The 27,384-nt window shown below is 39.4% G+C and overlaps 4 protein-coding genes and 1 long non-coding RNA gene across 5 annotated transcripts; 2 read left to right on the top strand and 3 right to left on the bottom strand.

Annotated features, from left to right (window-relative positions):
* The first annotated feature begins 1,108 nt into the window (after positions 1–1,108).
* On the top strand, positions 1,109–4,949 carry LOC145491154 (putative G-protein coupled receptor No18). Its single transcript, XM_081470314.1, has 2 exons — positions 1,109–1,596; positions 2,616–4,949. Exons 1-2 carry the CDS (start codon positions 1,584–1,586, stop codon positions 3,158–3,160), a joined length of 558 nt encoding a protein of 185 aa, XP_081326440.1. The 5' UTR covers positions 1,109–1,583; the 3' UTR covers positions 3,161–4,949.
* Positions 4,950–5,915: 966 nt separating this feature from the next.
* On the bottom strand, positions 5,916–6,899 carry LOC145491148 (carbohydrate sulfotransferase 14-like). The gene has a single exon (XM_081470305.1). It carries the CDS (start codon positions 6,897–6,899, stop codon positions 6,219–6,221), a length of 681 nt encoding a protein of 226 aa, XP_081326431.1. The 3' UTR covers positions 5,916–6,218.
* A 3,682-nt stretch (positions 6,900–10,581) lies between these two features.
* Positions 10,582–18,962, bottom strand: LOC145491177 (uncharacterized). The gene is made up of 4 exons (XR_014049786.1): positions 15,736–18,962; positions 15,254–15,367; positions 11,865–12,895; positions 10,582–11,694 (listed from the first exon to the last, which is right to left on the bottom strand). It is a non-coding gene; the product is annotated as an uncharacterized LOC145491177 (long non-coding RNA).
* Positions 18,963–24,722, top strand: LOC145491137 (alpha-1A adrenergic receptor-like). Its single transcript, XM_081470290.1, has 2 exons — positions 18,963–21,026; positions 22,091–24,722. The coding sequence occupies exons 1-2, from the start codon at positions 21,014–21,016 to the stop codon at positions 22,975–22,977; spliced, it is 900 nt and encodes a 299-aa protein (XP_081326416.1). The 5' UTR covers positions 18,963–21,013; the 3' UTR covers positions 22,978–24,722.
* A 502-nt stretch (positions 24,723–25,224) lies between these two features.
* Positions 25,225–26,707, bottom strand: LOC145491165 (carbohydrate sulfotransferase 14-like). The gene is made up of 2 exons (XM_081470325.1): positions 26,669–26,707; positions 25,225–26,539 (listed from the first exon to the last, which is right to left on the bottom strand). The coding sequence occupies exon 2, from the start codon at positions 26,384–26,386 to the stop codon at positions 25,706–25,708; it is 681 nt and encodes a 226-aa protein (XP_081326451.1). The 5' UTR covers positions 26,387–26,539; positions 26,669–26,707; the 3' UTR covers positions 25,225–25,705.
* Positions 26,708–27,384: the final 677 nt, after the last annotated feature.

Raw genomic sequence — 27,384 nt, 5'->3', positions numbered from 1 at the left:
ATATTCCCATACATTTCTTTATTTTTCGAACATACAAACAGATAGGCCCTTTGTATGGGTTCCCTGTGTGTAAATTTCTGCGAGACATTTCGACAATTCAAATATCTGCAGTCTGGGAAAACGCACAAACCTAAAACTTGGAGAAGTGTCCTCTATATCTATTTCCTATAAGATCACAATTTGTTGACTTTATCCACTGAATGGTTTTGGATTTATTTTTTTATTGTGTGACAGTGGAAATGATCTGTATGAATGACTACATCTCTAATAATTCGAACGTTCTTTACATATGCATGTTTTGTGAACGCTTTTTATTTTATATCAGCGTACAAACTTTTTCTTTCTTTAGCTTCCCACAGAGCCCTTAACGTGCCTTGAGTCTGCCTTAGCCTGGCGCTTTGTTGCATGCAAAGGGCAAATGGTTGGTTGGTTGGTTGGTTCTCCATCATCCGTCACGCTTCCGGCTCGTCACGCCACTGATTAGAAAGATTCCGTGACGCCTCAGTGAAGATGCTTCGTCGCTAGTCGAAGGAAAAGAACTGGGAGACTTACAAAATGGAATTCTCTTCGTATTTTACTTTTAAGCGATCTAACATGGATGGATCGAGATGTCGCCAGGTCATTTAAATCTCAGTTGTAATGAATATTGGCAAGATCGAAGAGTTTGGTGTATCGAAACCATGATTCGAAGTTATCAGTGAGTTATCCCTCAAAATCGATATCCATATTGTTGTTGCGGCTCTTGTTTCGGTGCGTGAGACAAGAACCTGAAAAAACCGGACAATCTCGCGGGCTCTGAATGCTGGCCCGGGTTTATCTTGAAAACTTAGGTTTATGTTTTTTTTTTTATGAAGTTTCGATGCGTTGTCTCCCCGTGATAAGCGCGAGGTTTTGAAAGGGAAAGTCCATGATGCACACCCAAACACTTCAACATTCAAAAACATTTCCATGTAATATCTTAATTGTTTGTCTTTGTCATCAAGCTGGTTAATCGATCTGTAATTTCAATGCTGTTGCTACTAAATCTTATTACTGACCTGAGTTATAAACAAAATACAAAAGCAAAATATTGCTTCTAGCTAGTATTTATTCATGTTATCATGTGTCTCTGCCAATCGTTTAACTAATGACGTTTCGTGACATATTGTATGCAAGGGTATGTATATTTCTGTTTCCGGTCATTTCTGGGAAATAGGGAAAGTGTTGTTTTATTGAATGACTCAAACAGCGGCTGGATTCGATAGCTTTATCAGTCCGTGATTGCAAAGAAACACAAAATCTGAGCCACGTCACTTTAACTGTAAATTCACCGTGTGGCAGTATCTCTTGCAAATAGCTTCGTCTGCTTCTGGACCCCTCGATTGGAGTCTGAGCGTGCCGGTTGGAACAGGGAAAGTGTTGCTCTATTGAATGAATTACAAAAATAGCGGTTGGATTCGATAGTTTTATCAGTCCGTGATTGCAAAGAAACAAAATCCGAGCCACGTCACTTTAACTGTAAATTCACCGTGTGCCAGCTTCTCCTCCAAATAGCTTCGTCTGCTTCTGGACCCCTCGATTCGAGTCTGAGCTTGCCGGTTGGAATGGATTTTGACGGTAAGTTTTCGTCGAACGGCGACTCAATAGCTTTACAGTATGATATAAGGCAATTTCTTTGATCGATGCAATGGCGATTAGTCATGTGTAAAGCAAACACAGGACAAAACCTCGACGTACACGCATTATTTTAAGTTCAGGACCTTCATTTATAAATTTCCGCTCCCGGGCTGGTTTTCAGTATTCAAGGGTGTATTTGACTTGTTTCGTGTGCAGACTTAACGTTAACCTTACCAAATTAAGCAGCACGAGACTGATATAACGGGGCAAATTGATAAAATATAGAGCTCGATAATCCACGAATCCTGAGTTGAAAGAAATTGCTTCTACTGAGTGAATGCCGAAAGTGATTTGTCTAACACTGTTAGCGTGACAACAGCCTGACTGTTTTGTTCTGGGACGAACTTTGTACTCACTCAATTAGTCATGCATCAGTCAATTGACATCCCTACCCCCCAACCCCTGATTTAACGCTTGCCGAAGCCAGGACTTTACGTACTTTAAACGGTGCGTTGGCTCCAGGGAGTAGTGGATTTATAGCTTTCGTATTTAGTGAGAGTCTCTTGCAAAATTATGCTAACATCAGTTGTTTTTTGAGTCCCGAGCGAAGAGCTGAAAGTAGGCTCGATTTCCGCCACTCACTCTGGTCCAGCCGCGTTCCCAAAACAGCGGCTGGTAATCGAGCCTAAGATGAAAGAGGTCTTTTTCCCGGGGAGGGGGAACTCTCATATAAAAAGAAGAGGTACCCCTAAAAAACCCCTAAGAGGTACCAAATTGCTGTTTTGTGGGCGTGGCTTGAAATGTTTTTCACCCCTATATTTTTCAGCTCAATAACCTAAAAGGTACCGCGAAACCTCTCACTGTGAACCTTTTGAGGCTGAACACCCTAAGAGGTACCAAAACCGCCCTTTAACACCTGAAAGGTACGACAAGCACCCCCATCCTTTTAATATTGAAGTCCCCCCCGGGGGTCTGTTTTTACTAAAATCAGGGACTCAAACTCATTCTTTTATTTCCAGACTCAGTTCCTTCTGCTGATGCAACAGTTTTCTTGTCGCTCTCTGCACTGACCGTGGTTGGAAACTCCTTGGTAATAATAACAATTTGGAAAGATCCGTTCAAAAACCTTAAAGGGACCGCGAACTACCTAATATTAAACCTCGCCGTTTGTGACTTTTTGTTCGGTTTTCCTGGCGAGTTACTTTTCGCTCTCCTTCATTGGCTCCCCCACAAAACCATTGTCCAAGCAGCGTACACAACTGCTTATCTTGGCTTTTACGCTTCATTTCTGACAATTTTAGGCCTTGCAGTTGAACGACTGATTGTAATTTCATCTCCGTTAAAGAGCATGAATTACTTAACGCAGACTTACCTGACACTTGGAATTTTCTGCATCTGGCTTTTCGCCGGGCTGTTAGCATTCTCTCCCATGCTTGGATGGGATTCATTCGACAGTTACAGAGTGTTCATTGTTGATGCTTTCATCTTCCCAATAATCATCTTATTATTCGCCTGTTACGCGAGAATCTTCGTTCTGGTAAGAAAGGGTTTGTATCGAGATTAATATTTAACGACTGGAGGTGGGCGTGAAGAGCGTTTAAGTCTCACAAGAAGTGCTCAAGTGAGAGAAAAGCTAAAACGAAGAGAGAGGAGCGTGGCGTTTTCTGTGTTCATACTGGTTGGGTTGTGCGCTGTGTGCTGGACTCCATCAATTGTGTTGAAAAACATAAGTGAATTCTTTGGAAGCTCTTACGTTCCTTACAAATATCGGGCCATATTACAGACTTTTAGCTGTCTGCATCCGCTGCTCAACCCGATCGCTTATTCGCTGCGAACGGCGAAATTTCGACGGGCACTACGGAAGATTATCTGCAATTGTAACCGTGACTATCCAAGGCGAGTTATTTTCTAAACATTAAATGTTATTAGTCAATGCCAGGCCAACATTTTCAATCTCGTTGCAATCCACGATCCTTTAGTTTGCTGAACACAAAGAATGGAAACACAAAGAATGGAAACTTCTATGAGACTTAAATCTATAGATATGCCAGCACTAGTCACAGAGGTTACTCTCACTACGCATACTCAGTAACCGTTATTTTGAATTTGAACAAAAAGTCGCAACTCCTTTTGTGCATTTGGAAGTGTGATGAAAGGGTGCGTCTCGTTTTTGATATATTCGTTTTTGGTATGTTACTTTTAGCCTACATGGTCTCACAAAATTTACTTGAAGCAAAAGCGCACAGTAAATGAGTATGAATCCCATCCATCTTTCTCCTAGCTATCCTAATGAACTTGCAAATGCGAACTTAGGTTATAGTTAAAGGTTTTGTTGTCAAAACAGCGAGGCCAAGTCACGGGTGAATCCAGGATTTTTCAAGGAAAGAGAGGGAGTGGCTGATACCTTGCGGCCGCAAAATCAAGTGGGCATGTTCCTAAAATTTGCAATTTGAGAATTGGAACCTGATTGAAAATGCTAGCAGTGCCACAAGGAAGAAATTACAATGAGGCACCTGCTCAGAGAGTTTGCCATTATTTATGCCATAAAATTCACAACCTTTGATATTGTTTTATGTTTTGCTTCTCCAAAAGGGTAGTGACTAGTCACCCATTCCGCAGCCCCCCTCCTGAATCCGCTTCTGCAAGTTGAACAGAATTGAAAATGAGAATTCGGGTCTAAGATTTTCAAAACTTTTGACGAGGGTACTCACCGTGTTTGTTGTAACGACAAGAACTTTTAAAACTTGAGTTACAGATTTGTAAAACAAAAATCCAATTTTCCCCCTGGTTTTTCGATTCCCCGCTGTTTTTTTAGTGATACAGAGCAACCTGGGTTGCACAGAGAAGCCAAAAGACGTGTCCATGCGAAAACCTAACGCAGAATCCATCGCTCCACCTATCCCAAATCTGAGAGCAGAATAACTTAGTCTCAGTTATGATAAAAGAACAATTATTGTTCAGCTATGTATCTAAATAAATCACAGGGTTTCCGTTTAGTACTTTACTTTACATGAGAAGGGCTTCAAGCTTACCCAGAATAGATGTTGGCCTAAAAAAGTGTCATTTATTTAGTTCCAGTTGTCGCGGGAGTCAAGATCAGGCTCCCTTTTTATACCTCAGAAACATATTTCCTACCCTTTCATATAAGTAAACTTGTAAAATCCCTACCCTTTTATATACCTGAACCCTGAAAAACGTCTCAACGTATGCGCTATTATGGAGAGTATCCCCCAGGTCTCCATTTTACACACGACCGAGTCTTCAACAGCGGATGTGGTATTTATGAATACGTATGATGCACTTCCGTCCTTCCTGCCTTCGGGGAAGGAAGTCGGTTTTCCATTCTCAATTGCTTGCCACCTATCTCGTTAATATATCTCAAGCCATTTGTTACGCATTGGTCGTAATATTGCTTCTGATTTCAGGACCCAAACAGATTTAACTGATCTGTTTCCATTTTTATTGGTGGCGCATTCATGCGAGGCAGTTGGAATCAATGAACCACTTTGATGATGTCATGCAATATCATGACAATTTTTTCATATAGACAATAAACCACCTCTTTTAATAACAATCCAACAGATATTCCAATCGCATGGAATATGCGACCCCAAACTTGCCAATGTTTACAAAAGAAATGTCTGCCTGATATCACATATTTCTAAAATTTGTATAAATTTGCCGAGTTTTAGGTCCCTTATTCTCATAACTTTGCGACAGATTCTTACGAAACTTCGTATATTCACTAAATTTGACATGATAAGTCGAGAGGAGAGGCTTATTTTTGTTTGAATGATAGAAAAAAGAAATAGGAATAGCGTTTGACATCGTCGAAGTTGTGCATTTCGTTACTAACTCAGAGTCTGTACATTCTTGACGCTTCAGTGCTTTTTTCAGTGTGAAATGCACGAAACTCGGGTAATTTACACCATACAAACTTAGATTATTTCTGATCTTCACTCTTCTTCGCAGCGTCCACTTCTATTGTATTCGTGTCATTGGGGAGCTGTTATATTTTTTTTCCACCCAGGTTATATCTATTCGCTCAGCAGCGTGCCTGTTGTATTCCCGTTCAAACGATTGGCTGACAAGGAAGAATAAGTCGGAAGATGCACGAAAGTAGATAATAACCGCTGCCCGAGCCCGCGTTGCCTCCTTTTTATACTTCCTTTGGAACTTTCACAGGATAGAGAAAGGGAGGAGGGAGAAAAAGGGGGAGAGGGGGAGAGAGATCCCTCAGTAAGCCTGGATAACTACCTTCGCCACGGCTTTCCGGCTATGGCAGAGTATTTATAATTAATGAGAGTAGGAGGAAGCTGAAAAAGAATACTCAGTCAGAACAAAACTGCAATTTTTTTCGGCCTCAACATTAAATAACCTGTTAAGTGCCAGGCAACGACTAATACAAACATGTGGACTAACGCTTAACGCTTGGGAAAACTCGAAACATTATGGAAAATGTGCTAAACTTTCTCCGTTTTCTGTTAGCCTACGTAAGAAGGAGACTCGTATTTAATTAAATAAACTATATAAGTGGTTGAAACTGTTTGCTATGTAAAGAAAGATGAATTGAAATGTCGGCTTCACCAGAGGATCATGCGAGGACGCAGTACACATCTTCATCAACCACTGTCAACAGAGGACTGATTCAGTAGCTGTTTTAAGGGACCAAGATATTCGTAACCAAAAAGCTCAAAGTCACTGCGATATTGCTCTGCAAGCCTAGTAATGTCTTCAGGAGGAACTGTGGAATAATAACTGATTATCTCACGTGAGCTGCTCGAATTATGTATCGGCGGGAACTTTACACGATCTTCAATTCCAGTCATCTTTAAGAGAAGACTGGCATCTTCCTCCAAGGTTTCTAAGTGACCAATAAAATCGTAGTTTATGACGCAAGGATGGCAAAGATCCTCGTATTGCCGCCAGTGTGGATTACGTGCTATGACGTCACGGGAGTAATACTGGACGAATTCTGAAAAGGTAACATTATTATCTCCATTTGGGTCAAAATCCTTGGGTCGAAAGACTTTCACAATTACTTTTCGAATGTTTTTGCTAAAGTTACGATTCTTTCCGATAAATTTGTCTTTAAAGGCAGAAAGGAGGCGATGCAGAGGTTCCCGAACAAAAACAAATTTAAAATAAGGTTTAAGTCGAAGCCACTTTTCTTTTACCTGGTATTCATTGAGACGACGCCATAAGCCTAGTCTGTGAACGAATATTCCTTGCTTAAGCCCACGTAGATCTGCCAGCGCCCTTTTCCAAGTTGTCGAAGCTACCTTCGGGATTGTGCAAAACATGATTTTATGCTCATCATCTACAACAATAAATTTAAATTGTGTTTTGGTTGGTATTTTTTTGACTCTATGCTTTAGACCGTAGTCTTTAAGATGGCGCTTTCTGGCTGTTTGTCTCTCTTCTACTGAGCTCGGTGTTGACTCTGGAATAGTTTCCTAGAAAATGAAAGATTTAGATCACAATTAAAAACCTTGTTGATGAATGTTTCATGGCATCATTAAAACCATAGCTAATTCGTCCACTTGATCTAGCTCTGTCAATTCATACTCAAAGAATTATGGTACCTCTGTTCGATTCCTCTAGTCTGAAATGTTACTGTTTGTGGTATATTTGCTGAAAAGAAAGTAACATGTTAAGGGATATATCAAACATGAAAGACCACATTTGTGTTTGACCACATTTCCAAACACCGAGAAGAGAGTTGAAAACACGACGCGCAGCGGAGTATTTTTGATAAACGTCGAGATGTTTGGAGATGTGGTTAAACACTGTCTTGAGTGTTTGATACATCTTCGTAATCGAAACTAAAACAAAGGAGAAAATGGAGAAATCATCTGGGCTTGTGTGTCCCGGTATACAGTGTATATTTGGTAGGGAAACGTTCGATGTCAGATGGCCACAATGGGATCGGAGTGTAAGTGGTCGAAGAAAATGAACATAGTAAATCAGTGAAGCCTTCGTATCAAACTACAGCTCGTATGTTTATGATTTCCAGCTTTCCGAAACTTTAACTTAATGCAGTTTGTGCTTGCGAAGCCGCGACATTGAGACTAAAGCACTTGTCCCTTATAAATAAATACTATAATTGCGAGTGGATTTCTTGTTAAAAGACTTGTCTATCTGACTGCTTTACATTAAACAAAATAAAATTTTAAGGTATCATGATAGGTGGATTGACAGTGTTTGGAAATCGCGCTCTTACGCTGACGCTTTGAAAGAAAACCCCATCAACCTATATATTTTCTGAAAGCTCAATAGTTATAGAATAGAATCATATCTTTGAAATTTTCTAAAAAGTTATTGTCGCAGTGATATTAAAAGAAATACCCAGAAACACTGCTTCGCTTAAACTGGTTCGCTTCCGCGCGTGAATTATCGGAGCGGCGCGATTTACATCGGAAAATTTTTCTCACACATCAACCTCAAAAATCGTGTCTGCGATTTTCCAGATGTGGTTTGGTGTTTTTTCTACACCCTCCTAAACTTTGATATTTTTAATGCGGACGTTTCCTTCTACAAAAGAGGCCATAACTTTGAAACGGAAGCGAAAATAAACAAAACGCGACACGGTTTTTCGAAGGAGGTGTCCTAGAACACACCTGCCGATTTTCAGCAAATTCCATCGGAAGACGCGCGTAAACAAACTAAAAATGTTCATCCTTATATGCAGTTTTATTTTATAGAGAAAAACACGAAAAACCTTTTATGAGATTTGTATGAATAGATGTTAAAAATCCCCTCCGCACTGACAGATGTCGGCATGGGTCAGTTTACCACAACAACGGGTTATGACAACTTGAAATAAACAGACGACTAATATTCTGGCGCGGAAACCCGCGTCGCAGTGAACTCGTCCGAGAAGGGACAAACTACAAGTTAAACTGCCATGATCTTTTACTTACAAGATTTCGTCGGCGGCATTGGTATTATGTTGCTTAAGTTTAGGCTCCTTCGTTCTCCAGACATTTTTTGAAACCATGCCTCGTGAAGCCAAAAAGCATAAAAAAGAGGAAATCTCGAGGTCTATATTGTCAACATCTACATCTGCGCTTGACTCTCTCTCGTTGTGGAAGTTTCGGAATCGCGTCCGTTCTACAACAATTTCGTGCGACTAGCACTTGCTGTATTTTGTCCTTTAGCTTCATTGGCGGGACTAGTGTCCTCGAGTTCCTTCAACCATTTTTCTTGGTTATAGTGCGACCCACGGTCGCTCAGAGTCAAAGATCTTGTTCGACGCTGAACCTGTGGGTTCCACCAGATTTTCGCCTCTTCGGCCTCTTCGAAGACGAAAATGGGCAAGGATGTTTCGTCCTGACATACAGAAAATTTGACAAGAACGAAAGCCAACTTGCCATGAAACAACCAGATCAAGAACAGTTCGCGTGCACAAATGAAATATCACACCGCAATTCGCGTTACTTGTGACAACTGGCGGTGAATTTTAATTAGAGGTGTCAACGCGCTGTAAGGGGTTAATTATATTCAAAAATAGTTTTTTTACTTTAACTTAAAAAGTAAAAACGCCCTTTCCCCCATTCTTTTTGCAAAATATTTATCTCAGTCTTCTCAATTTGAACAGCCAAAGAAAGATTTTTCGCATTTTTCGTAAAAATCCACCTACCATGATACCTTAAGTTTCAAAACAACAAGAACAGTTGGATATAATATATTAGCGCAACAGTATTCGTAAAAGAGTACAGAACGAAACAGCCCTTCAGAGTTTTTGTCGAATTGAGTTTTACAGCTGGCATAGAAATGTTGCACCACTGGCAAAAATTTCGTTTCGATAAAAATGAAACGAGATTTCGGCAACCAAATTTTGTTTTTCATTCAACTCAGCCGGGAAATATTTATTTTGCTTATAATGAGTTTGAAAAAGTCATTTTCTGTTCCGTACCAACATGTATGATTTTTCTGTTATTTTCGGTTACAGCTCTCACGATATCAATTCTGGGATTTCATTAGCTTTGGGAATATTGTTGCGTTGAATACAGATAAGATCGGTTTTCATCGTTTCTTAATTCAGGTGAGGGGCACCTTAAAAGAACGTCTCAACTTCACGGCATTCATTAAGCATTTGTACCGCTTACCCAAATGTCCTCTGCTGATTATATGGTCTGATATCATCTCAGAACTCCAATATAACACCAACACAAGCGTTGGTAGCAAGAGTGGGAGAAACACTGTCTTTGACCTCATGTTGAACATTGCAAACCAAACTGATGGATAGCTGTTTTACTGACACGATACCAGCTTGATAAACGAATTACGCTGACCGACAGTTATAATCAGTCATGCTGCTTGCAATTCTTATCGCCCTGTCAAACAATACAGCTTACCAAAAAACATCACTGAAATGACTGAATTGTCTTGTAGCCTTAGATCCTCAGCTCACTAAAGGGTCGAGTTAATAATCTTGATATCAGGCCTATTTTGAGGCAGATAAGAAAGGTGTCGTGACATTTTTTAAATGGACAATCAAGGATTTTAGTATTTGCTCTGAAGATTTCGAATGCAGATTGACTTGTTTTTACCTGCCCAGTTTACACTGAAATAACGATTTTGAAAACCTCTGGTTATGATATGAAAGAGACTGATACAATTAATAAAGGAAATGAGAAGTGTATTTAGTGGCGGTGTTTTACGAAAACCACTCCTTTAGTTCGTTTATCTTAGAATCAGAACTGAAACAATGTATTCTACTAACGTCAGGTTATGTACTGACTAAGAATTAAAAAAAAAAATCTGATGCAATGTCAACAAATCTGTAACTGATCATCAATTTAGAAAGAGCCAAGTCTAAACAGCCCGATGGCTTGAGTAGAACGACATCGGGTCTTCATGTCCGCTTTTAATTAGTGGTGGCGAATGGTCCTTCAAAAACCCTGGGTCTCGCAGTTTCGTTTTGTAGCTGTTATGTGCATCTCGCAGTCTAGATTGTTTTTCAAAGCTAAGAAAGTCACAAAGTACCGAGAGGTTTTCATATTTTTTTATGTAAGCTTAAATGACCTCTTAGAACCTCAACGTTTCGAGCTCGCATTTAAAACACTTTGAAGCCTCGGTCTCGCAATTGAACAAGTCAAAATATCTCGGGCTCACAAAGAAAAACGCTAATCTCGCCTTCTCGCAAAGTCTTGTATTTACCATTCACCACCCCTTTAATTGGCCACTGTTCTCTGTACAGACTCACGCTGAAATTAAGTCAGTGGCATGCTTGACTTTCTGTTTTGTTTTTTGATTCGAACACACTGCATAAAATCGTCTGTATAAGGAGCCTTCCTCAGGTCGTACACAGGCAGTATATCTATTGGTATAAGACAAATATAAGGATGCGGCAGGATGTATAAGGTCCGTATAATGATCAGTATATTTCAGGGTTGGCCAAGAAAAATACCAGGATCTTATACACTTGTGGCAGGATTCCTTATATGTCAGTATACATTTCAGTATACATCATGTATACTGTGTGAAACAGGAGGTATACTGGCAGGTCTGTGGAAGTTGTGTATACGGAATTCTACAGTTGCGGCAGGATTCCTTCTATGTCAGGTCAAATGTCAGTATACAGTACGTATACTGGGAGAATCAAGGGGTATACTGAACGTGGCATGGACGGGATGTGTACTGATTTCGTATATCTTATGGACAATGACCCCTGGTTTTTAGCTACAATGAAATTTGTTTTCAGGGTTTCTAGTGGCAGGTTTTCATTTTCAAATCTTAGCTTAGAAACTGATCGTAAACAAACACCACTTACTTGTGTTCCTCTCTGCTGTTTATTTAACATTTGCAAATAAAAATCTACTTGATTACTATCTTCATAATCTCCTGAGTGTGGTCGAAGCTATTTCATGCTTCTTTAAGTCTTAGTCTACATGGAGTTAGAACTGTAATTGTGATAAGCAACAAAACAACTATTTTACACATAAAGTAAAATGTCTTCCAATGACGTTTCGGGTACACGTCGAAATAAGTTAAAGCAATATAATTTAGTAAACTTCATCAAAATTTAAATCTGCATCATCTACATTCTGATCACTTTCATGATCTTCGTCATCACATGCTTCGTTGTCATTTCTGTCAAAGGAAAAAAGCAAAAACAAGTCAGCTTTAGTTCTATGACGTAGAGAATAAGGTTTAAGTAAGTGACAAACAAAAAAGAGGAGTGGAATTTCTTAAATAATCGAAAATAAAATGCTTCCCAGACTTGTACAGACAGTATTATTCTGTATATATAAACACCTTACCTTTCAGCTTCTTGTACTTGAACCATTTCCTCTTGTCGTCTGCGTAAAACTGCCTTCCACTCATCTGACAGGGCCCATTTCGGAGTGTTCACTGGGGGCTACTTTTCAACTGGATACCCCGTTCTAGCCGTCGTCCTTTTCTATCTTTTATTCGTTGCCTGCTCGGCTCTTTCGCTGCGTTTGTCAAATCTAAGAACGAAATAAACTTCATAAGTATATGCAGATCGTTGTAACTTCGTGCGATAACGATCTTGCGGCCACGTTCTACTAAAAGCTACAAAAGATTTCCATTTTTTTGGCCTGTCGTGAGAAAATATACAAAATGGCAAAGCCTCTGGACGGCGCAACATCATACGCGAGGTTGTATTCGAGGGAAAAAACTGCTGCCTCAAAATATAGTTAAGAAAAAATGCACGTTTCAAAGGGTTCCTATTGTAACTAGTTCTGAGGTTTTTACCGATGATTTTGGAGAGGTGCATGTATTTTAGTATTATGATAAGAATACACTTAGAAATACAATTAACTGCAAAAAGAAGCGAAAGTAAACTACGCGACGTTTCGAAATCAGATTGACGCCATTATCAAGGAAAGACAAGAAAATAACAGTCGAGATGTTAATTTCTATTAATTACACCTGTCACACTATAAATTAACATCTCGAGTCAAGATAACTTCGAAACGTCGTAGTTAACTTTTGCTCCTTTTTTTAACAATGATATTTTAGTAAAATCGATCATCAGTGCCTCATAGAAGTAAGCTGATACTTTAGAATGTAGGTTAATGCAAAGGTGTTTGTCGCACGAAAATACTGATTAAAAAGATATGTACACGTACGGGGTGAATTCGAGACTGACAATCTATTTTTCAAGCTTACTTGCTTAGGAACGCTATTTCGGGGGTCTAGAAACCCATCTAGCTTCAGATTCGCTGGCGGAGTCATCATCGTCTGTTGACATGTGATGTTTACTCAAGCTTGCGGAAGCCCGGGACTCTTTCTCGTCCTTTACGAAGTTTCTTCTTCTTTCATATTTCTAAACAAAAACAGATATCCATGCCCTACTAAAACTCACTGACAATATATACCAACACATGTAGTAACATTTGAATCATAATGATTTTACAGTGCAAGAACTTCAACCAGGGCTGCTGAGTAATTCATTATAATAACTGATTGATTGATTGATTGATTGATTGATTACTTTGGTCAAACTAAACCAGCTACTGTCCAAAATTTGAGGCAAACTCACTTTGACTTAGCTTTCAAAAAGTGATTTGGATGCTCGCATAGGGAAACCCTGAAAAACTTGGCAATTCATTTTATTTCAAAATTCTTGGCATACATGTACGTGTAGATTGATAGCCAGCTTTATTGGCTTTAATTGGACATGCCAAATGGCATGGGTGCAAGACACTTTGAAAGATATAGGGTAACCTCAAGACAAAGAGCTGAAAATTCAAAGTAAGACCTGAGATCAACGCTAAGTGTTGACAGTATTGATGACCAAAAGGTTTTATCACATCTGGAAAGCTACACTGTAAGCACCTGGTTTCTAATGCATGCAAAACCATACTTAAGATGCCTTTGAGAGAAGAGAGAGTTGTGTTGCACATAAATCAAGTTTACAGTGCAAACAAAGTATGAAAGGATGCGAGGGCCAGAGTTTGTGGGCTTAAAAACATTAAAGCGATTCAAGCAACAATGTTCAAGGTTACAGATTATGTTTCATTTTGCACTGACAAAGGTAGGCAAGTTCTAGAAGCCTTTCATTTTTTGCTAGATGTGGTGTAAACTTTTTATGCATTAATTAATCCAATCAAAATTTGAGTATCAAATTCAATATTGTTCTGAATTTTTAGCTCTTAACCTGAAATGAGTGGCTAATAGCCACTCTGAACAAACAGAATGAACTGATTAGATAACTTCATGTAGACATGCAAACAAATTCCTCCTTAGGCTAATAACCTAAATGAGTAATAAAACTCAATTTTCAATATCTACAACAAGGAATATGGTAAGTACAGTGGAGCCTCGATTTAACGAACCTCTATATAACGAGGTCCTCAGTATAACGAACGATTTTCATGACCCTAGTAATAGTAGACTAAACGAAAAAGAACCTCGATACAACGAAACCCTGTTATAGTAAACATACTTTGCCAATTCCTTGGCACTTCATTATATCAAAGTTCCACTGTAGTTTGACATTACTATAGCAAATTGTCTTGAAATTTGTAGTAGTCATCAATGAAACAGGGTTTACATGTACCTTAATATAATGTACATATAAAATAACAGATGACAAACTGATCAAATGTAGATTTGACTTGACATTTTATTACTATTTAGTTTCGTACTGCACAACTTGTGTGCAGTACTCATCAGATAAAATTTGCCAAATGGGAATTTACATCATTACACTGATTTGAAATACACAAGTGACCATTGGAAATGTGATAGCTACAATAAGCGAATGCTTTTACAAAACAAAGGAAAGTTGGATATCATGAATAAACTCTGTTAACATTGAAATACAAGAGAAGATTTAAAATTTAAAATCTAACATTAATTTTTTCAGGAGGAATTTGTTTGCATGTCTACATGAAATTATCTACTCAGTTCATTCTGTTTGTTCAGAGAGGCCAACTCAGGGTTACAAATAATAAAGTACTTCTCCCAGAGGCCTAGGTTACATAGATTTGAAGCGGGGTTATATGGGGCAGCCTCCAAGTGACTTTGACAATAAATCAAAGTTCAAAGTCACTTGAAAGATTTTAAACCAAGCTGCCCCATATAACCCCACTTCAAATCAATGTAACCTATGTCTCTGGGAGAAGTACCTTTGTAAACCTGAGTTAGCCTCTCTGAATAAATGGAATGAACTGATAACTTCATGTAGACACGCAAACAAATTCTTCCTGAAAAATGCTAAATTTTAACTTTTAAAGCTTCTGTTGTTACACAATAGTAACAGCGTTTATCTATAATTGCCAACTTTCCTTTTCTTTTTTGTAAAAGCATTCACTTATTGTAACTATCATATTTCCAATGGTTGCATGTGTATTTCAAATCAGTGTAATGATGTAAATTCACATTTGGCAATTTTATCTGATGAGTGCTGCACACAAGTTGTGTACTATGAAACTAAATAGTAATAAAATGTCAAGTCAGATCTACAGTTGCTCAGTTCGTCATCTGTTATAATCACGCTCTAGTTTACTACTGAGCACTCTGAAAACAGATCTGCAAATCACCTTGTTTCTATATGAAATATATAGAGACTGACTAGTGAAATGCCAAAATTTGCTTGCCAATATAATTTTTCAAAAGCTCTTACAAAAATAAATCTTAAAAAGTCTCCATGGCCCCCTAAATAGTCAAAAATACATACATGTATCTTGTAAGCCAGGGTTCTTCCTCTCAGGTTTTCCCTTTTTTTTCTTCAAGTGAGGATGCCAGGGATTATACATACATGTACATGTAAGGCATTATCAATTACTTCATCCTATGATTAAAATACAATACCCATAAAAGGTTAGTTAAGTTAATGTGTAAATCCACACTGGAAAACCTCAAATCAAGCTTGCAGTGCTAAGGAAAATATCATAATAAATCAATCAGTAAATTTTACACAGTAGTTTGACTTAAATTAATGGTTTAATTCACCATCATTCCCATTGCTGTCCCTTTAGAAATCAAGGTTACATTAACTTCCAATGTATAGCTTCTGCTTGATAAAGAAACATTTACAACCAGAGGCAATTCCATACATCTTAAGCAAACTTTACAACTGAACTTTACCCTGGAAACTTAAGCTTAACTTACTCGTACGTACAAGACAACCCGGGAAGACAACAATGGCTTATGTTTTACCTGTTGTTGACTCGTACCTCCGTATGTATCGATGTTTTCACCAGCTGTATGCCACCAAAAACTGCTTGAAATCGTGCACAGAGAAGAAGTGAAGGCAAACTGAATTTTGTCCACCAAAGTAGAGTTTTTAAACAGTGAAAAAGGACCAAGAGATCGATGCAAGCTTCAACATTTCACACCTTTCAAAAAGGACGCCAAAAAATGGCGCGAGAACCGAGAGAACCTGGTGTCTAATGCGGAAAACCGCTGATCGGTGCTTGTTGAAGGTCGGACACTCAGAATGCTGATGTAGGTCGTTTCTCTCATTTCGTTACAAGTTGTTTCGAAACACATTTAAAATCAATTTCGTTTCAGCAGTAACCTCGAGGAAAAAATCTGATTAAAGTGCTTTCGTCTTCGTAATACGTTTTGTGATTTCTTGTTCAAACGTAATGCGATGTTGATATGATGGACTGAGGAAGCTTTTGGGCCGTTATTTAGGAGTTTTGTTGTCTTGCGGGCTCCGGAGTTAAACTCATCCCACAGAGAAAAGATATTTGTCTGAACGTCTCGGGACTTTCTCCACTGAATACACCAAAACTTCTCCGAAACGAGCTTGATTCCTCTTACTAAACAAACTTTGCGCAGCTTTACGTGTCTCTAGTCAGTTTAACTTTGCGGAACTTCACGTATCCCGTAGTCTCCAATTTGTGGTTTCGTGCTGTGCAGCACTTGACCACTTCAGACGAGACGGGTCACACAAAGAGAAATCGCTCTGTAGTGATTATCCCGAAAACGTCGGTCAAAACCGAATGAGGGGAATTCGAAGTTACAACAAAGTGTGTAAATTTCTTGACTCAAGCAAAACACATGCGCTGCGCCGACAACATGAACCAAAAAAGTACAATTGTTCTGGTCAACGAACGAATACACGGTCGTGCTCCTGCCGTATGCCCATATTCGATAAGAATTTTCCAGGTCCACGTCACGGTTGTACACTCCATGAATACTCTAGAATTCTATAGCTTTGGCGTAAAGATCACGTATTCGAGGATAAACGTATACACGCGCCGATCGCACCTACTTTGAATTCATAGTCTAAATTTTGCTTCCAGGAGAATGCTATGCACCCGAACTGTTACCTTCTTTTATAAAATTATTTTTACAAAGGGTTCACCATCATACTCTAGGAGAACGACAGATGTGTGGTATACTCTAACGAAAATCCACTAACGATTATGAACGAAGCGTATTCCGCCATATTCGACACGAATATTCCAGGTGTACGTCACGTGTTGTGTGCGGCTTGAATACTCTAGGATGCTATTGCGTCACAATCACATATTATTTTCCATAAAACGAATTTATATGATTCGTGTTTAGAAATTTTACTAACAAACCGACTGGAAGAAATATTGGTTGGTAAATTTCGTTGAAGGCACTCTTCATGATTACGCATGCGCTGATGCTTTCGGACTTACAGCGGTAACCACAATGATGGAATACCACAAGTCGGTCTAAATAAATAGATTTTGCGTCATTCAACCTTTACAAGCATAAGATTGGCCAGAGGCCTCCTAGGAGGGTTCCAAGGTTTGCATCAAATACGCGGCAGCGTTATATGGGTTTGGCGTCCCGGTGAAAGTCCTCACATGCAACCGATCTTAGGGCATTCCGCTCTCAAGCTTTGCGAAATTGGTGAATTGCGCCACCACGTAGGTCGGTGAGATGTAAGGTATGTTCCGCTGCTGTTTTTTTTTAGCACTTTATTTAAACAAGTGTTTTACATTCAGTGGCCAGGCTGGTATTCGAAAAGAGCCCTGCATGCGATAGGTAGATTATAAATACTAGAATATAAAATAGTAGTCGACAGTGTAAACACCTGAAGGAAATAGAACTATGCATGACGTGAGTCAAAAGAGCTATTCTGAAGATTGGTATGAATTTTAAGTCTTACACCTCCACGCAAGATTCTGAACAGAATACACTCGATGGCATTAACAAAATGATGTAAGTCAAGTATAGATCTTCGCGCCTTGTTGACTTGAACATTCTGAAACGAACAACGAAACACACGTCCGAAAATTTTAGTTTTCGCTTAAAGAGATTAAACTAAAACCGCGTGCCGTCGGTTAAGTATCAGAGTCCTGGCTTCCCTTGAAACGCCACACATGACGTACCAACCATGACTTTTCCTGACACGCCGCAACGGACGTATTAGGAACATGGTACTCTCCGACACGTCACGTTGCTTGACACGTCACGTTCTGATCTCGGACACGCCAAGTGTCGAGGGATTTCACTGCCACGTAAATCCCACGAAATTACTAACTTCACGCATGTAGCTTATTGATATCTTTGCGCAATGCGTAAAGGAGCGTACAGATACGTTATGGATATCTTTACGCAATGCATAAAGAAACGTTAAGCTGCGTTATTGATATATTTACAGAATGCTTAAGAAGCGTTAAGATGCGTTAATGATGCCTGTAGGAAATCCGCAAAGCGCAAAGACGCGCTAATAATATCTGCTTTTATAGCTGTTTATCTGAATTGAGGCTTCCTTTACAAGTAAGTTCTTCGGTAAGAAGCACTCATTACCACAGGATATATTTCTCAAGTCAGCTCTGTTTTCAGCAACCGGAGCCTTCATTTCCTTCATTTATGATGCAAAAGAACAATCAAGTTGAATTTACTTTGTCAACTCGTATAATGTTCCCTTACACTAGGTATAAGGAAATCTCCACAAGACAGTATACATTAGTATAAGGATTCAGACGTATACTGATCATTATACAGACCTTATACATATACTTCAGTATACATCATTATACCTCTCCGTACACATTATGTATACGAGTTCATTATACCTCCTTATACATGCCATTTCATGCAGTGACAGCGGTGGATCTTTATGTTGGCTTTTAATTACCAGCCACTGTTTTGTTGTAGGCAGCCACGATGACTCAATTTGAAAAAAAAAAAAACTTGGCAAACTTGGTGTCCTTTCTTTCCATTCCTTCTTACAAATCGCAGAAAATAGTTCTTCGGGGCATTTGCTATTTCCATTCACCCTGGCACTCACAGAATGAAATCAATTTTTCTTTCACGAAAAGTTATTCCGTTAGGAACTGGTAAAACGTGTTTGCACCTGTTTATTCCTTAAATTCGGAATGACTTACAAACATTTCTTGTTTATAGAAAGCGTGTGTTAAGAGAATATATTGGAATATAATATAATATAATGTAGAAGGTTAAAACGGTGGAAAACAGATTTTGAAGGGAGATGGTTGACTTTCAGGTCATCTGATGAGACACTTCTCGCCATTATTTTAATAGATATGTGAAGTCATCGTTTTCTAAAATCGACAACTAAAGAGCCACCAAAGTTATTATCCCCATCAGGCATAAGAGGGGGTAAATTTATATCTGTTTACAATGTTACAGCTCAAGTGTGCATCGTTTGAAAACCAGCGTATTTTGAATTTCAGAGTTATGGCGCTGCTTGACACAAAGCTAAAATCACATTTGTCGAAAAATATATACTTATCTCATGATTTTTAGCTTTTTTAGCTTTTTTAGATGTTAGATCATTAGGAAAGTGCTTATGTAAATGTTGGTTTGTTCAGTACAGATAGTCAGTGGCCTAGATAGCCAAAGTAAGTTCCAGATGTTAACACTATTTTCCGGCCGCCATATTGGTGCACCACAGAGGTGCACCAACATAGCGTTTCCATAGTGGGCTCCGTTATAACGTGTAGTAACAGTCAACGCAAAACCCATCATAATCACTCAAATTCGCCATTTTGAGCCACAGAAACGACAATGCACATCAACTGAGGTAGATTTACATTTATTTTGAGTTTTAACATGGAGATTACTCGATATCAGTTTACGATATTAAGACTCTTTAATATTGCCATACATTTCTTTATTTTTCGAACATACAAACAGACACGCCGCTAGTATGGGTGCCCTGTGTGTAAATTTCCGCGATACATTTCGACAATTCAAATATCTGCAGTCTGGGAAAACGCAGAAACCTAAAACTTGGAGAAGTGTCTTCTATATCTATTTCCTATAAGATCACAATTTCTTGACTTTATCCACTGAGTGGTTTTCGATTTATTTTTTTATTGCGTGACAGTGGAAACGATCCGTATGAATGACTCACATGTAATTCTAATAATTCGAACGTTCTTTACATAGGCATGTTTGCTGAACGCTTTTTATTTTATATCAGCGCACAAACCTTTTCTTTCTCTAGCTTCCCAGAGAGCCCTTAACGTGCCTTGAGTCTGCCTTAGCCTGGCGCTTTGTTGCATGCAAAGGGCCAATGGTTGGTTGGTTCTCCATCATCCGTCACGCTTCCGGCTCGTCACGCCATTGATTGGAAAGATCCGTGAAGCCCCAGTGAAGATGCTTCGTCGCTAGTAGAAGGAAAAGAACTGGGAGACTCACAAGATGGAATTCTCTTCGTATTTTACTCTTAAGCGATGTAACATGGATGGATCGAGATGTCGCCAGGTCATTTAAATCTCAGTTGCAATGAATATTGGCAAGATCGAAGAGTTTGGTGTATCGAAACCATGATTCGAAGTTATCAGTGAGTTATCCCTCAAAATCGATATCCATATTGTTGTTACGGCTCTTGTTTCGGCGCGTGAGATAAGACCCTGAAAAAACCGGACAATCTCGCAGGCTCGGAATGCTGGCCCAGGTTTATCTTGAAAACTTTGGTTTATGTCTTTTTTTTTTTAAATGAAATTTCGATGCGTTGTATCCCCGTGATAAGCGCGAGGTTTTGAAAGGGAAAGTCCCTGATGCACACCCAAACACTACAACGTTCAAAAACATTTTCATCTAATATCTTGATTGTTTCTCTTCCGCATCAAGCTGGTTAATCGATCTGTAATTTCAATGCTGTTGCTACTAAATCTTATTACTGACCTGAGTTATAAACAAAATGCAAAAGCAAAATATTGCTTCTAGCTAGTATTTATTCATGTTATCATGTGTCTCTGCCAATCGTTTAACTAATGACGTTTCGTGACATATCGTATGCAAGGGTATATATATTTCTGTTTCCGGTTATTTCTGGGAAATAGGGAAAGTGTTGCTTTATTGAATGACTCAAACAGCGGCTGGATTCGATAGCTTTATCAGTCCGTGATTGCAAAGAAACACAAAATCTGAGCCACGTCACTTTAACTGTAAATTCACCGTGTGCCAGCTTCTCTTGCAAATAGTTTCGTCTGCTTCTGGACCCCTCGATTCGAGTCTGAGCTTGTCGGTTAGAATGGATTTTGACGGTAAGTTTTCGTCGAACGGCGACTCAATCATAGCTTTACAGTATCATATAAGGCAATGTCTTTGATCGATACAATGGCGATTAGTCATGTGTAAAGTAAACACAGGACAAAACGTCTACGTGCATGCATTATTTTAAGTTCAGGACCTTCATTTACAAATTTCCGCTCCCGGGCTGGTTTGGTTGTATTCGACTTGCTTCGTATGCAGACTTAACGTTAATCTTACCAAATTAAGCAGCACAAGACTGATATAACGGGGCAAATTGATAAAATATAGAGCTCGATAATCCACGGATCTTTAGTTAAAAGAAATTGCTTCTACTGAGTGAATGCCAAAAGTGATTTGTCTAAAACTGTTAGCGTGACAACAGCCTGACTGTTTTGTTCTGGGACGAACTTTGTACTCACGCAATTAGTTATGCATCAGTCAATTGACATCCCTGCCCCGCAACCCCTGATTTAACGCTGGCCGAAGCCAGGACTTAACGCACTTTGAACGGCGCGTTGGCTCCAGGGAGTAGTGGATTAATCGAGTTTCTTTTATAGCTTTCGTATTTAATCAGAGTCTCTTGCAAAATTATGGCAACATCAGTTGTTATTTTGAGTCCCGAGCGAAGAGCTGAATTCGAAAGTAGGCTCGATTCCTGCCACTCACTCTGGTCTGGTCGCGTTCCGAGGGCGCGGGCTCATTTCCCAAAACAGCGGCTGGTAATCGAGCCTAAGATGAAAGAGGTCTGTTTCTCGGGGGAGGGGGGGGGGGGGGGGACTCTCATATAAAAAGAAGGGGTACCCTCAAAAAAACCCTAAGAGGTACCAAGTCGCTGTTTTGTGGGCGTGGCTTGAAATGTTTTTCACCCCTATATTTTTCGGCTCAATACCCTAAAAGGTACCGCCAAAACTCTCACTGTGAACCTTTTGAGGCTGAACACCCTAACAGGTACGAAAACCGCCTTTTTAACCCCTGAAAGGTACGAAAAGCACGCCCATCCTTTTAATATTGAAGTCCCCCCCGGGGGTCTGTTTTTACTAAAATCAGGGACTCAAACTCATTCTTTTACTTCCAGACTCAGTTCCTTCTACTGATGCAACAGTCTTCTTGTCGCTCTCTGCACTGACCGTGGTTGGAAACTCCTTGGTAATAATAACAATTTGGAAAGATCCGTTCAAAAACCTTAAAGGAACCGCAAACTACCTGATATTAAACCTCGCCGTTTGTGACTTTTTGGTCGGTTTTCCTGGCGAGTTACTTTTCGCTCTCCTTCATTGGTTCCCCCACAAAAGCATTACCCAAGCAGCGTACACAACTGTTTATCTTGGCTTTTACGCTTCATTTCTGACAATTTTAGGCCTTGCAGTTGAACGACTGATTGTAATTTCATCTCCGTTGAAGAGCGTGGATTACTTAACGCAGACTTACCTGACACTTGGAATTTTCTGCATCTGGCTTTTCGCTGGGCTGTTAGCATTCTCTCCCGTGCTTGGATGGGATTCATTCGACAGTTACAGAGTGTTCATTGTTGATGCTTTCATCTTCCCAATAATCATCTTATTATTCGCCTGTTACGCGAGAATCTATGTTCTGGTAAGAAAGGGTTTGTATCGAGATTTAACGACTGGAGCTGGGCGTGAAGAGCGTTTAAGTCTCACAAGAAGTGCTCAAGTGAGAGAAAAGCTAAAACGAAGAGAGAGGAGCGTGGCGTGTTCTGTGTTCATACTGGTTGGGTTGTGCGCTGTGTGCTGGACTCCATCAATTGTGTTGGAAAACATAAGTGAATTCTTTGGAAGCTCTTACGTTCCTTACAAATATCGGGCCATATTACAGACTTTTAGCTGTCTGCATCCGCTGCTCAACCCGATCGCTTATTCGCTGCGAACGGCGAAATTTCGACGGGCACTACGGAAGATTATCTGCAATTGTAACCGTGACTATCCAAGGCGAGTTATTTTCTAAACATTAAATGTTGTTAGTCAATGCCAGGCCAACATTTTCAATCTCGTTACAATCCACGATCCTTTAGTTTGCTGAACACAAAGAATGGAAACACAAAAAATGGAAACTTCTATGAGACTTAAATCTATAGATATGCCAGCATTAGTCACAGCGGTTACTCTCACTACGCATGCTCAGTAACCGTTATTTTGAATTTGAACGAAAACTCGCAACTCCTTTTGTGCATTTGGAAGTGTGATGAAAGGGTGCGTCTCGTTTTTGATATATTCGTTTTTGGTATGTTACTTTTAGTCTACATGGTCTCACAAAATTTACTTGAAGCAAAAGCGCACAGTAAATGAGTATGAATCCCATCCATCTTTCTCCTAGCTATACTAATGAACTTGCAAATGCGAAGTTAGGTTATAGTTAAAGGTTTTGTTGTCAAAACAGCGAGGCCAAGTCACGGGTGAAACCAGGATTTTTCAAGGAAAGAGAGGGAGTGGCTGATACCTTGCGGCCGCAAAATCAAGTGGGCATGTTCCTAAAATTTGCAATTTGAGAATTGGAATCTGATTGAAAATACTAGCAGTGCTACAAGGAAGAAATTACAATAAGGCACCTGCTCAGAGAGTTTGCCATTATTTCTGCCATAAAATTCACAACCTTTGATATTGTTTTATGTTTTGCTTCTCCAAAAGGGTAGTGACGAGCCACCCATTCCGCAGCCCCCCTCCTGAATCCGCTTCTGCAAGTTGAACAGAATTGAAAATGAGAATCCGGGTCTAAGATTTTCAAAACTTTTGACGAGGGTACTCACCGTGTTTGTTGTAACGACAAGAACTTTAAAAACTCGAGTTACAGATTTGTAAAACAAAAATCCAATTTTCCCACTGGTTTTTCGATTCCCCGCTGTTTTTTAGTGATACAGAGCAACCTGGGTTGCACAGAGAAGCCAAAAGACGTGTCCATGCGAAAACCTAACGCAGAATCCATCGCTCCACCTATCCCAAATCTGAGAGCAGAATAACTTAGTCTCAGTTATGATAAAAGAACGATTATTGTTCAGATATGTATCTAAATAAATCACAGGCTTTCCGTTTCCGCTTTCCGTTTAGTACTTTACTTTACATGAGAAAAGCTTCAAGCTTACCCAGAATAGATGTTGGCCTAAAAAAGTGTCATTTATTTAGTTCCAGTTGTCGCGGGAGTCAAGATCAAGCTCCTTTTTTATACCTCAGAAACAGATTCCCTACCCTTTCATATAAGTAAACTTGAAAAATCCCTACCCTTTTATATACCTGAACCCTGAAAAACGTCTCAACGTATGCGCCATTATGGAGAGTATCCCCCAGGTCTCCATTTTACACACGACCGAGTCTTCAACAGCGGATGTGGTATTTATGAATACGTATGATGCACTTCCATCCTTCCTGCCTTCGGGGAAGGAAGTCGGTTTTCCATTCTCAATGGATTGCTTATTTGAATAGTATTAAGCAATTGTTTGCCACCTATCTCGTTAATATATCTCAAGCCATTTGTTACGCATTGGTCGTAATATTGCTTCTGATTTCAGGACCCAAACAGACTTAACAGATCTGTTTCCATTTTTATTGGTGGCGCATTCATGCGAGGTAGTTGGAATCAATGAACCACTTTGATGATGTCATGCAATATCATGACAATTTTTCATATAGACAATAAACCACCTCTTTTCATAACAATCCAACAGATATTCCAATCGCATGGGATATGCGACCCCAAACTTGCCAATATTTACAAAAAAAATGTTTGCTTGTGGCACACATTTCTAAAATTTGTATAAATTTGCCAAGTTTTAGGTCCCATATTCTCATAAGTTTGCGACAGATTCTTACGAAACTTCATATATTCACTAAATTTGACATGATAAGTCGAGAGGAGAGGAAAAAAAGAAATAGGAATAGCGTTTGACATCGTCGAAGTTGTGCATTTCGTTACTAACTCAGAGTCTGTACATTCTTGACGCTTCAGTGCTCTTTTGAGTGTGAAATGCACGAAACTCGGGTAATTTACACCATACAAACTTAGATTATTTCTGATCTCCACTCTTCTTCGCAGCGTCCCCTTCTATTGTATTCGTGTCATTGGGAGCTGTTATATTTTTTTTCCACCCAGGTTATATCTATTCGCTCAGCAGCGTGCCTGTTGTATTCTTGTTCAAACGATTGGCCGACAAGGAAGAATAAGTCGGAAGATGCACGAAAGTAGATAGTAACCGCTGCCCGAGCCCGCGTTGCCTCCTTTTTATACTTCCTTTGGAACTTTCACAGGATAGAGAAAGGGAGGAGGGAGAAAAAGGGGGAGAGGGGGAGAGAGATCCCTCAGTAAGCCTGGATAACTACCTTCGCCACGGCTTTCCGGCTATGGCAGAGTATTTATAATTAATGAGAGCAGGAGGAAGCTGAAAAAGAATACTCAGTCAGAACAAAACTGCAATTTTTTTCGGCCTCAACATTAAATAACCTGTTAAGTGCCAGGCAACGACTAATACAAACATGTGGACTAACGCTTAACGCTTGGGAAAACTCGAAACGTTATGCAAAATGTGCTAAACTTTCTCCGTTTTCTGTTAGCCTACGTAAGAAGGAGACTCGTATTTAATTAAATAAACTATATAAGTGGTTGAAACTGTTTGCTATGTAAAGAAAGATGAATTGAAATGTCGGCTTCACCAGAGGATCATGCGAGGACGCAGTACACATCTTCATCAACCACTGTCAACAGAGGACTGATTCAGTAGCTGTTTTACGGGACCAAGATATTCGTAACCAAAAAGCTCAAAGTCATTGCGATATTGCTCTGCAAGTCTGATAATGTCTTCAGGAGGAACTGTGGAATAATAACTGATTATCTCACGTGAGCTGCTCAAATTATGCATCGGCGGGAACTTTACACGATCTTCAATTCCCGCCATCTTTAAGAGAAGACTGGCATCTTCCTCCAAGGTTTCTAAGTGACCAATAAAATCGTAGTTTATGACGCAAGGATGGCAAAGATCCTCGTATTGCCGCCAGTGTGGATTACGTGCTTTGACGTCACGGGAGTAATACTGGACGAATTCTGAAAAGGTAACATTATTATCTCCATTTGGGTCAAAATCCTTGGGTCGAAAGACTTTCACAATTACTTTTCGAATGTTTTTGCTAAAGTTACGATTCTTTCCGATAAATTTGTCTTTAAAGGCAGAAAGGAGGCGATACAGAGGTTCCCGAACAAAAACAAATTTAAAATAAGGTTTAAGTCGAAGCCACTTTTCTTTTTCCTGGTATTCATTGAGACGACGCCATAAGCCTAGTCTGTGAACGAATATTCCTTGCTTAAGCCCACGTAGATCTGCCAGCGCCCTTTTCCAAGTTGTCGAAGCTACCTTCGGGATTGTGCAAAACATGATTTTATGCTCATCATCTACAACAATAAATTTAAATTGTGTTTTGGTTGGTATTTTTTTGAATCTATGCTTTAGACAGTAGTCTTTAAGATGGCGCTTTCTGGCTGTTTGTCTCTCTTCTACTGAACTCGGTGTTGACTCTGGAATAGTTTCCTACAAAATGAAAGATTTACATCATAATTAAAAACCTTGTTGATGAATGTTTTATGGCATCATTTAAACCATAGCTAATTCGTCCACTTGATCTAGCTCTGTCAATTCATACTCAAAGAATTATGTTACCTCTGTTCCTCTAGTCTGAAATGTTACTGTTTGTGGTATATTTGCTGAAAAGAAAGTAACATGTTGAGGGATATATCAAACATGAAAGACCACATTTGTGTTTGACCACATTTCCAAACACCGAGAAGAGAGTTGAAAACACGACGCGCAGCGGAGTATTTTTGATAAACGTCGAGATGTTTGGAGATGTGGTTAAACACTGTCTTGAGTGTTTGATACATCTTCGTAATCGAAACTAAAACAAAGGAGAAAATGGAGAAATCATCTGGGCTTGTGTGTCCCGGTATACAGTGTATATTTGGTAGGGAAACGTTCGATGTCAGATGGCCACAATGGGATCGGAGTGTAAGTGGTCGAAGAAAGTGAACATTGTAAATCAGTGAAGCCTTCGTATCAAACTACAGCTCGTATGTTTATGATTTCCAGCTTTCCGAAACTTTAACTTAATGCAGTTTGTGCTTGCGAAGCCGCGACATTGACACTAAAGCACTTGTCCCTTATAAATAAATACTATAATCGCTAGTGGATTTCTTGTTGAAAGACTTGTCTATCTGACTGCTTTACATTAAACAAAATAAAATTTTAAGGTATCATGATAGGTGGATTGACAGTGTTTGGAAATCGCGCCCTTACGCTGGCGCTTTGAAAGAAAACCCCATCAACCTATATATTTTCTGAAAGCTCAATAGTTATAGAATAGAATCATATCTTTGAAA

The sequence above is a fragment of the Orbicella franksi genome, chromosome 6, assembly GCF_964199315.1.
Source record: "Orbicella franksi chromosome 6, jaOrbFran1.1, whole genome shotgun sequence".
In the NCBI taxonomy this organism is placed as follows: Eukaryota; Metazoa; Cnidaria; class Anthozoa; order Scleractinia; family Merulinidae; genus Orbicella; species Orbicella franksi.
This window is presented reverse-complemented; position numbering and strand designations above follow the sequence as displayed.